The sequence below is a fragment of the Scyliorhinus torazame genome, chromosome 14 (assembly GCF_047496885.1).
Source record: "Scyliorhinus torazame isolate Kashiwa2021f chromosome 14, sScyTor2.1, whole genome shotgun sequence".
In the NCBI taxonomy this organism is placed as follows: Eukaryota; Metazoa; Chordata; class Chondrichthyes; order Carcharhiniformes; family Scyliorhinidae; genus Scyliorhinus; species Scyliorhinus torazame.
Window position 1 is genome coordinate 170,340,410 of NC_092720.1, and position 11,652 is coordinate 170,352,061.

At 47.4% G+C, this 11,652-nt stretch overlaps 1 protein-coding gene across 1 annotated transcript; it reads left to right on the top strand.

Annotated features, from left to right (window-relative positions):
• Positions 1-4,915: 4,915 nt before the first annotated feature.
• On the top strand, positions 4,916-11,299 carry LOC140390210 (uncharacterized). The gene is made up of 2 exons (XM_072475176.1): positions 4,916-5,165; positions 5,298-11,299. Exons 1-2 carry the CDS (start codon positions 5,066-5,068, stop codon positions 9,074-9,076), a joined length of 3,879 nt encoding a protein of 1,292 aa, XP_072331277.1. The 5' UTR covers positions 4,916-5,065; the 3' UTR covers positions 9,077-11,299.
• Positions 11,300-11,652: the final 353 nt, after the last annotated feature.

The window sequence follows — 11,652 nt, forward strand, 5'->3', positions numbered from 1 at the left end:
GGAAGGCAGTGGTATCGAGAGGTGAGGTGGGAAGGCAGTGGTATCGAGAGGTGAGGTGGGAAGGCAGTGGTATCGGGAGGTGAGGTTGGAAAGCAGTGGTATCAGGAGGTGAAGTGGGAAGGCAGTGGTATTGAGAGGTGAGGTGAGAAGGCAGTGGTATCGGGAGGTGAGGTGGGAAGGCAGTGGTATCAGGAGGTGAGGCGGGAAGGCAGTGGTATCGGGAGGTGAGGTGGGAAGGCAGTGGTATTGAGAGATGAGGTGGGAAGGCAGTGGCATCGGGAGGTGAGGTGGGAAGGCAGTGGTATTGAGAGATGAGGTGGGAAGGCAGTGGTATCGGGGGGTGAGGTGGGAAGGCAGTGGTATCGAGAGGTGAGGTGGGAAGGCAGTGGTATTGAGAGATGAGGTGGGAAGGCAGTGGTATCGGGAGGTGAGGTGGGAAGGCAGTGGTATCGGGAGGTGAGGTGGGAAGGCAGTGGTGTCGAGAGGTGAGGTGGGAAGGCAGTTGTATCGAGAGGTGAGGTGGGAAGGCAGTGGTATCGGGAGGTGAGGTGGGAAGGCAGTGGTATCGAGAGGTGAGGTGGGAAGGCAGTTGTATTGAGAGATGAGGTGGGAAGGCACTGGTATCGGGAGGTGAGGTGGGAAGGCAGTGGTGTCGAGAGGTGAGGTGGGAAGGCAGTGGTATCGAGAGGTGAGGTGGGAAGGCAGTGGTATTGAGAACTGAGGTGAGAAGGCAGTGGTATCGAGAGGTGAGGTGGGAAGGCAGCGGTATCGAGAGGTGAGGTGGGAAGGCAGTGGTATTCGAATGTACCAGGACGGTGGAGCTGGCAAAACAGCGAGCGGCCTTTAAAAGGGCGAAAGCAGGGTTGTACAAGAGTAACGTGTGGTTTGGATTGGTCTACCCGGCAAAGTTGAGAGTTACACATCATTCCAAAAACTATTACTTTGAGATGGCGGAGGAGGCAAAGGCATTCGTGAAGGACTGGGGCTGAACTGAGTTTGGACTTTGTTTTCTCTCATTTGTGTTTGGGAGAGGAGGGTTTGGGGACATTGGGTAATATGGGATTTGTTCCCCTTTGCTTGGAAGTCTATTATGTTGGATTGTTGGGATGGACTGGGTGTGGGGAAGCTTTTATGTTGTTTTTTTTGGTATTGGGCCTTTGGGAAGGGGTGGGGCTCTGGCAGGGGCCACCTCGATAGCTAATGCAAGTTGGCTAATGAGTGGGAGCGAGGTGGGGAGAGGGCCGAGACTGACTGAGCTGTTGTGGACAGGTTTCAATGGGCCTGAGAGGTGTGATGGTGGGAGGATTGTGCAAAGAGAAGTGGTTTCGAGAGGAAGTGGCTGGGGTTTCTGGGAAGGATGGGGAGGGGTGTCATGTTCTGTAGACTGACCGAAGTAAATGATAAACTAGTGAACATCTAATTTAAATAACTTATTTCAAAATTATACGACTAAAATAACTAAGATAAATAAAATACTACACTACTAACATGAATGAACTAATGTATGTTTAAGCTTCTGGGTTGCTGGCTTTAGGGTAAAGGAGACAAGATTTCTGCTTCTCCACAAAACACCTTTATTTCTTTGATCCACCTTCACACACAAATCTCCACCATTAGTGCCTCCTGTCTCCCCTTTATATATCAGTTACTTCTACTGGATAAATGACATCAAATTAGTATTGAATTGGAAGCTATGTTAACCCATTCCTAACAATGTAGAGCTGCTGCAAAATAAGCGTGTCTCTTAGCATGATCTACCCCAACTCCCAGAACCAAATTGTAGGTTAACATTGCCACCTAGTGGTTGGAGGTCATGCATAACATTATGTACAAAACTGCATTATGCACATCATCACAAGGGGTAGCTGGTTGATGGTGACTAGGTGTAGAGTTGGGTCCCACTCGCTGGGTGGTGCGGGGGGCAGTAATCATGACTGACAGGAGGGGGAGGGGGGTGAGAGACCCCAGGTCCGAATGCTGATGTGGAATCTGCATGGGTTGGGTGGACCGGTGAAGGGAGCGAGAGTCTTTTCACATTTGAAGTTTGACAGCCGATGTAGTGTTGTTGCAGGAGATCCACTAGACGGTGAAGGACCAGGTGAGGCTTCGGAAGGGCTGGGTGAGTCAGGTGTTCCACTCAGGCTTTGATAGCAGGGCCCAGGTGGTAGAGATACTGGTCGGTGAGAGAGTGAGGTTTCAGATGGTGGTGGCTGATTAGGGGGAGCAGATACGTTACAGTGACGGGTGCTTTGGAGTGAGGTTGGCGGGCGTTGGTCAGCGTGCATGCCCCGAATTGGGATGGTGTGGGCTTTATGAAGAGGATGGTGGCACCATACCAGTTTGGATACACATCTGTTCATTCTGGGTGGGGATTTAAATACAGGTTGATTCTGAAGGTGGATTGGCCTCGGCCGGGTTCACTGACCCCCTCGGGCCGCATTTATGAAGGAGGTGGGGGGGGGGGGGGGGGGGTGGAGTGGATCCATGGCAGATTTTGCATTCATGGGACAGAGAATATTCCTTTTTTTTGCCAGTGCATAATGTGCACTCAAGGATTGACTTCTTTATTACGGGGAAGAAAAATTATTTCGGATCATGCTCCACATTTGGCGGATGTGGTCTTGGAGAAGGGGCCTGCACAGAGGCCGGCGTGGAGGTTGGATAGGAAGCTGCTTGCGGATCTGAATGTTTGTGTATAGTTGGTGAGGTGACTATGTGGGGTTTTGTGGGGTTTAACAGGAATGGGGAGTCTCACCAATGGTGGTTTGGGAGCAACTGAAGGCGGTGGTAAGGGGTGAGATCATCTTGTTTAAACCTCAGATGGATAGGGAATCAAGAGAGGAGCGGCGGCAGCTGCTGGAGGAAATCTTGGAAGTGGAGAATCCCATTCCAGAGCTTCTGGTGAGTAGAAAGGAATTGCAGGCGCAGTTTGACCTTTTGTCTACTGGGAACGCGGTATGGCAGTTGAGGCAGGCGAAGGGGGCAGTAGTTTGGCGACTACCCACTTTAGGTCCTTGGGGGGTGTCGGTGGTTCGAGACTGGGCCCGGCTCCGTAAATTGAATTTTACGAGCCTGGTGGGTAGGGTCGAGGCGGATTTGTTGTGATGTGACAGCCTTCCTCTGTGATAGGCAGGCCGGGTACAGGGGTAATGGTGAATATCTTGCTATGGTTTTTATTTTTATTTCAGTGCCTACCAGTCTTTTTGTCGAAGTAGATTTTATGGAGGTGGAATGGTTGATTTTGATGTTTCTCTGGACCGGCAAGGATTCAGAAGAGAGGGTGGAAGTTAGGGGGCCTGGCCCTTCCAAGACTGTTATATTATTACTGGGCGGAGAACGAGGAGAAGGTGCGGGATACTATGTGGGTGAGGATGGAGGCAGGCTCTTGTAGGGGGTTGGGGTTGCGGGCGCTGGTAACGGAGCAACTTCTGTTTGCCTTGGGGTCGTGCTTGTCAGGTGAATTGGAGATTCTGAATTCTCCCTCTGTGTATGCGAACAGGCGCCGGAATGTGGCAACCTGGGGGTTTTCATTGCAAATTCATTGCAGTGTTAATGTATGCCTACTTGTGACAATAATAATAAAGATAAAGATATTCGCAAGGTCCAGTGGTGGTGGCCACGCTGAAGATATGGAGACAGTTTCGGCAGCACTTTAGGTCAGGGACAGGGTCGAAGCTGATGCCTTTCCAAGGGAATCATGCATTCGTGCCGACGAGGCTGGATGCTGGGTTTCGGGGCTGGGAGGAGAGAAGGGTAACAGAAATGAAGTTATTTTTGGAAGGGCAGTTTGCGAGTTTGGAGGAGTTGATGGAGAGGCTTAGGGGAGGTCTTTAGGTATAAGCAGGTGTGGGATATTCCGAAGGAGGTTTCCCCGACTTTTCTAGCGGCACTTCTGTCCTCGTTGTTGGAGGGAGCGATGCTGTTGAAGGGGCTGGAGGGGGGAGGGTCATCTTGGCAATCTGTGGGAGGATTTTGGAGGAGGATATGCTGCCTTTGGAGGGAATTGATTGGGAGGAGGAGCTGGAGGAAGGGTTGTGGTGCGATGTGTTGCGGAGGGTGAATGCCTCAACCTCGTGTGCAAGGCTAGGTTTCTACAGCTAAAAGTGGTACATAGAGCACACCTGACCAAGCCGAGTATAAGCCGGTTGTTTGAGGGGGTGGAGGACATTTGTGAGCGCTGTGGGAAGGGCCCGACAAATCATGTACAGATGTTCTGGTCCTGCCCGAAGATGAAGAAACTCTAGAGCTCGTTTTTCAGCACCATGTCAGCGATCCAGCGGGTGGATTTGGAGTCCAGTTTTCTGGGGGCCATATTTGGGTTGTCGGACTTGCCGGAGCTGCAGACAGGTGCGGGGGAAGATGATTGCTCGCAGGTGGGTCCTGTTGGGGTGGAGGGCAGCTTCTCCGCCTTGTGTCTCGGTGTGGCTGGGGGACCTGATGACGTTCCTGTATTTGGAGATGGCCAAGTTCATTTTGATGGGGACAAGTGAGGGGTTCCACAAGAGATGGGGTCTGTTTATATTGCACTTTAAAGAGCTGGTTACTGTCAGCTGCTGAAGGGGAAGGGGGTGAGGCGGGTGGGGGGGGGGGGGGGGAGAAGTAATTTTGAGTTACTGGGGTGTTGAAGGGTGGGGAGTAGGTTTGGTGTTTTTTGTTGTTTTATTTTGTTGTGTTGTATATTTAAAATGTTAAAAATTGAATCAAAATATCTTCCAAAAAAAAAAAAGGAAGGGGAATCCTGATTCTTGACATCGGCTGAACCTGTGACCCGGACTTCCCGGCCTCACCGAGTTGTCAGTTTTGCTCACTTTCAGAATCTGCTTCACATAAGTTCAGATTTTAAACAAACCAGATGTTGCTGATACTGTCATTGTGTCCAACGCAGTAATCGTCAATCCCACTGGAATGTTATGAACAGGTTCTAACACTGAACATATCAGAAACAGTCTGTGATTTGTTCATTTGTAATCTCTGATGTTGGTCCTTTGTTTTCTGATTTTTGACAGATGTTTAGTTTCAGATCTTTGATCACAGGTTCCTCTGTGGATCTGTAAAATCCGGAACAATGATTCATGGAGAAAACGTGGAGATGGATCTGGAAACTCTCGGCCGTCCGTTCAGGCTGGGAATGCTGTACGACTGCCGATCTGACGCTCTGATCCCAGGTAATACAGTAATACTAACTGTGGGACAACACACACTGATCTCTGTAAGACCCACAGTGGATTGATTTTACTCACTGTCCATTGATCAACATTAATCTCGGTATTAATCCGTTTATTTTGTTACTTCTGTAGGAGTCACATTGTGGGACATCGAGACCCTGAAAAAGGACATTGATAGACAATCTCAGCGCAACACAGAGTTTCACCTCATTGCATCTGACTCCATCGAGACAAAAACCTCGACTCTGAATATGAACGGATCACTGAAAGCAAGTTTCTTGTCTGGATTGTTAGAGGTGAAAGGATCAGCGAAATATCTCAATGACACAAAGAGATCGAAGCGACAGGCCCGAGTGACCCTTCAATACCGAACAACAACCAGGTTTGAGCAGCTGACAATGAGCCACTTAGGGAGGCAGAATGTAACCCACCCGGATGTGTTTGATCAGGGAACAGCAACTCACGTGGTTACAGCAGTGCTGTACGGAGCTCAGGCTTTCTTTGTGTTTGATCAAGAGGTCTCTGCAACACAGGACCTGCAGGATATTCAGGGTAACCTGGGGGAGATGATTGAAGAAATTCCTAAGATTGCAATTGAGGGTCAGGCCTCCCTAAAAATGAGAGATGAACAAAAATTCAACAGCCAGAAATGCAGCTGCACCTTTTATGAGGATTTCTCCCTGGATACCAATCCCACCACATTCCAAGATGCCATTAACATCTACCGAGCCCTCCCAAAGTTACTGGGACGGGATGGAGAGCACGCAGTGCCCATGAGAGTCTGGCTCTACCCACTCAACAAACTGGACTCCAAAGCTGCTCAGCTGGTACGAGACATCAGTGTCGGACTGGTCAATCGCTGCCAGTCTGTGCTGGAGCAGCTCAATGAGGCAGTGATGAGATGCAATGATATGATGAGAGACAGTGTCACTGTTCAATTTCCAGAGATTGGGAACCGGATAAATAAATTCCGAGAGATGTGTCTGGAGTACAAACTGGTTTTCCAGAAGACTTTATCTAGAGTGTTACCATCTATCCGTGGAGGTGGGGTGGTGGAGGGGTCACTGGTGGATATTCTGAAGAACAAGGAACAGTCACCATTCAAACACCAGTCACTGACCAAATGGCTGGATGACCAGGAACAGGAAATGAATGTGGTGAGATCTTATCTCTCGATATTGAAAGATATACACGTTGTGAAATCAAGGAGTGAGTTGGAAAGAGAAGTGTTGGATTCACAGACAGAGTATGTGGTCTGCTTCTCATTCACATCACTGCATCAAGAGGATTTCTATCTGTCAGAAGCAGACAGTTACCTACAATCTCACACAGCTGAGAAAATACAGATACCAAATCCTGCTAACCGGGTTAGTCGGGAACATCACACCCAGCAGTGGTTTAACTCAGTGTCTGTATCCCAGAAGATGAGGGAGCATTCTCGATTATTCCTGGATTTTGCCACAGCCAACAGAACACGAGGGAAAACAAAGTTCATTGTTGCTTCTGTGCAGGATGACAGTAATGTGGGAGCATCGATTTCCCTGTATGAGAGAGGGATTGTGGTCAGTCACTGCTTCGAACCCCCGTCACAGCCGGAGAGACCTGTGGTTAGTGGAACAACACATGACAGTGTGACCCTCCAATTCCAGCCACCGAGATATGGAGCTGGTGAGATTGTTGGGTACAGGGTGGAGTACCGAGCTACCCAACAGGAGGAATGGAAAACTGTGGATACATCCGATAAATCCAAATCCTTCACAATATCTGGGTTACAGCCACACCAGGAATATCAATTCCAATACAGAGCAGTGACCAAGGCAGGGGTCAGTCCGGTCAGTGAGAGTTACAGTGTCACCACACTTCCTACAAGTCCACCTGTTGGTATAAAGCATGAGGTAAACTTGTTTGCTACAATACCCAACATTTTCAACCAAATTGAGATTCAAACTGGTGTTGATGGAGTTCAGAAAAGGAAATCATACAGGGACGAAAAGGCAGTTAACTCCAGCATGGTTATTGAAAAAAGGAAGAAAATAAAGACAACGGACAGTCAATATCATTGTACTTTGGAGGGATTGAAACCCAAGCCATCCGACAGAGAGCGAGTGCCTGTTGAATGTGGAGAAGGAGGTTCCAGTGAACCTAGTGATGAGGTTTTAATAGAAACAGAAAATAAACCAAAGAGACTGGCTGAGAAACTTTGCAGAGAAAGTACATTAACAGCCAATGGGAACCCTTCAATTTACACCCTCCCCTTGGAGAAGAAGAAACTTGACAAGGATGGACACCGTGTAAAATGCTCCTTTGGAAAACCCAGCACAAAACACAGTGTCAGGACAATCATGGTTCTTGGAGCAACAGGAGCAGGAAAAACAACCCTCATCAACGGAATGATCAACTACATCCTGGGTGTGAAATGGGAGGACAATTTCAGATATAAATTAATAGATGAAGGAACAGGAAGATCCCAGGCTGAAAGTCAGACATCCTCAATCACTGCCTATGAACTCCACCATCGAGAAGGATTCCAGATTGATTACTCTCTCACTATCATTGACACACCAGGATTCGGAGATACCAGGGGGATAACCCGAGATAAACTGATCACTGACCAGATCCGAGAGTTCTTTACTTCCCCAGAAGGTGTTGATCACATTGATGCCGTGTGTTTTGTTGCTCAAGCCTCATTGGCTCGTCTGACTCAGACACAGAAATATATCTTTGATTCAATTCTTTCCATTTTTGGTAAAGATATTGCTGAGAATTTCCAAATCCTGGTGACATTTGCAGATCGGCAGGTTCCCCCTGTTCTGGAGGCCATCAATGTTGCTGAGGTACCGTGTCCCAAAGATAAAAAAGGTTTTCCAGCTCACTTCAAATTCAACAATTCAGCCGTATTTGCTCAAAGTTCAACTTCTGGAAACTCTGCGAACAAGATGAGTCCTGATGGTAGCGATGAGGAGGAAGAGGAGGAGGACGGTGATAACATGAATGGAATGTTCTGGAAGATGGGATCAAACAGTATGAAGAAATTCTTTACAGCTTTGAACAAAATGGAAACAAAGAGTTTACTCTTAACAAAGGAGGTCCTGAGGGAGCGTCAGCAGCTGGAGGCTGCAGTACAGGGATTACAGCCTCAGATCACAGCAGGTCTGACAAAACTGGAGGAGATCAGGAAGACCCAACAAGCTTTGAACCAACACCAGGTCGACATTGATGTAAATAAAGATTTTGAATATGAAGTTGAAGTCACATTTCTGGAAGAGAGAGATATCAGTGGGAGCAGTAACTACGCAAACAACTGTCAGAAATGTCGAATCACCTGTCACTATCCCTGTACGTTTGCTTATTATTTTAAAAGACTTTGTTCTGCAATGACCTGGAGTGGATATTGCACAGTCTGTCCCAATAAATGTAAATCTTCTGATCATTGTCACCAAAAGTACAGATTTGTTTATAAAACCAGAAAGGAGAAGAGGACATACAGTGAGCTGAAGGAAAAGTATGAAAGGGCATCTGGTGCAAAGATGTCACAGCAGAGAATCCTGGAGAAACTTCAGCAGGAATTTGCTGATGTTCAGGCTGCCGTGTTGGAACAGATTGAAAAATCATCACAAAGCATTTTAAGACTTGAAGAAATTGCTCTCCGACCAAACCAATTGTCAACCCCAGATTACATCGATCTGCTGATTCAATCTGAGAAAGAGGAGGCGAAGCCTGGGTTCATCGAGAGAATCCAGTCGCTGAATGAAGTCAAGAAACAGGCTCAGTTAATCGCAAAAGTTTCCGGGAGAGAGGAGCTGTTACCAGAGAAATGGAAAGAATATCAAGCAGCGGAGAAAAGGAAAAAGGCTAGAAAAGGACTTAAAGGAAAGAAATGCAATGTAGTCCACTGTCCACTACAGTCCTAAAATAAATTAGCCCATGAACTCTGTTGATTAATTATATTATTCAGCTTTTCAAATATGCGAAGTAGATGTTCTACGCAGTTCTTCATTCAAGTTTTAGCTTTAAAGATTTGACGAACGATGCATTTCCTGTATGGAGAAACCTGTTTCCCTCCATTGATAAACTAATGCCTTGTTCTATTTTACTGACTGAACTAACTCTATCCAGAGGTTGCAATGTTGATAGATTAATTCTAATTTTTTGTAAACTTTATGTTTTAACCCTGAGGGATGTCACAGGATAAGGACAATTAGATTACAGGTGACCAATATTTTGAGTTTATTAACAACTCCCAAATACAAAAATAAACGCAGCTGAATACAACAAATCAGCTATATGCTAAAACATCCATAAGACACCAAAAACGAACCACCCCAGGCCCCCCAAGTCCCAATGGTAGCCCCACATCGGCAGAAAGGCGCCCAAACGAGCAGCACAGACCACCAGGAAAAGACACACTGGTGCAGGGCGTGATGTAGGGAGAGAGAGATAGATAACAGCCCTCCCCTACCAAGAGGGAGCACATTTCAACCCAAAACAGACCCCTCAAACAAACCACCAGTTGTAAAGTCAGCATATAGGACTCCTACCCACCGTCACACACCTCCCAAAGGTAGCCCCACAGAGGTGAAAATGCACCCAAATGAGCAGCTCAGACCACCGGAAAAGTACACACTGATATGGGGCATGGCGGAAGAGAGAGAGGACACACTTCACAAAAGAAATCAAGGCCAAATACAGAGTAACCAACAAAAAAACAAAACCCAACAAACAGCTAAGTACAAGGCACAGCCGCCAGCATTCCAGCCAGCGGCGCTCCCCCCTCGCACTCCCCCCCCATCCCCCCCATCCCCGCCACCTCCCCGGCTCCAGCAACAGCCCTACACTGGTGGAAAGGTGCCCACAAGCAGCACAGTCCCCGGGAAAAGTACTGGCAGTGCAGGTTGAGGAAAGAGAAAGAGTACACACATCCCCTTCACCAGCACCGGGAGCGGCCCCTCAACTCCCAATAACCAGAAGCAGGAGGGGCCGCAAATGACAAGCACTCAGCCGCTAGACATGAAAAAATACACAACAGAAATACAATAATAAACATACAATTTCCCAACAATAAAACAAAAAACAACATCAGTACAAGAAGTACACATAGTCAATCAGTCCACTGCCTTGCCACTCCCACTGTACCGGCATCCTCTTCAGACACTATCCAGTCCAAAACTGCAAAAGCGACTTCTTTCTCTTCCACCTTCAGCCTGGCAGCCGGCCAACCAAATTCCGCTCCTTGCTCCAATCACAGCCGAAAAGCAGTCAGTGACAGATGCAAGTCCCAGGTGTGGGAACTACAGGCAGACAAGCTCTCTTCTCTCTCTCCCCTGCTAGCAACTGGCAGCAGCAATAGGATCTGTGATGATATGTGAACTATCATCTGTGTACGTGATATAATAACCAAACTGGATATAAAAGTTAGTGTCTGTATATATAGATTACATTTCTAGCATCCAACCTCAGGTGGCGTGGCAACAGGAGAACGTTACTGGAACACACACGTGAGGCAGAACGTGGATAGCAGGCGTCGAATCTGGTTGCATATCGAGTAGTTCCTTAGTCAATAGTAATGAAATGAAAATCGCTTATTGTCACAAGTAGGCTTCAAATGAAATTACTGTGAAAGGCCTCTAGTCGCCACATTCCGGGACCTGTTTGGGGAGGCTGGTACGGGAATTAAACCGTGCTGCTGGCCTGCCTTGGACTGTTTTCAAAGCCAGCGATTTAGCCCTGTGCTAAACCAGCCGCTGGCTGGTTTAATTAATGCTATCTAATTAATGCAATTAATCATAATTATTTGTATTTAGCCTTATTATCCAACTGTACTTATCATTCATATTGTAGAAATCTTTATACTGTTTAGTTACTTAATAAATAGTTTGTTCTTTAACAAAGCCATATGTTCTCTTATTGATTCAACCACAAAGACATTGCCATCCGTGAACAGAGAGAACATCACAAGATCCTCTTAACCTCCGCTAGGTAACCGGTCAGAGCATTGTTCTCCCTTGCCATAGTTCAGGCTTCAAAGAGCTAAAACGGCAGCCAGCATACAGAATGAAACACCAGGTGGGGAAACAGGGTTCCAGCCAGAAGCAGCAGGAGCTCCGAGAAACACAACCTGCATGTGACAGGCCTGAGGTTCACCCAGCTAAGGATGATTGTAGCCTTGTCCAGATTGGACCATAACCCTCAGGGAGGTCACAAAGAGAAGAACAAACAGATTCCAGGTGACCAATATTTTAAGTTTATTGACAACACCAGAATACAAAAGAAGCCGCAAAAAGCTAAAAACAGGCACGCAAATCAGTAATATGCTAAAAACATTCACACACCAAAAACAAAACCACAAGCTCTCAAGCCAGTACACACCCAGCACCAAAGACCCCTGCCCTTCCCTCCCCCCCCCCCCCCCCAGCCCTAACAGTAGCCCCGCATCGGTGGAAAGGCCCCAAAACGAGCAGCAGAGATCATTGGAAAAGGACATACCGGA

Coding starts and splice junctions, on each gene's coding strand:
- LOC140390210 (XM_072475176.1), top strand. CDS start 5,066: ATGATTCATGGAGAAAACGTGGAGATGGATCTGGAAACTCTCGGCCGT. Junction 5,166..5,297: donor ATCTGACGCTCTGATCCCAG/GTAATACAGTAA, acceptor TTACTTCTGTAG/GAGTCACATTGTGGGACATC.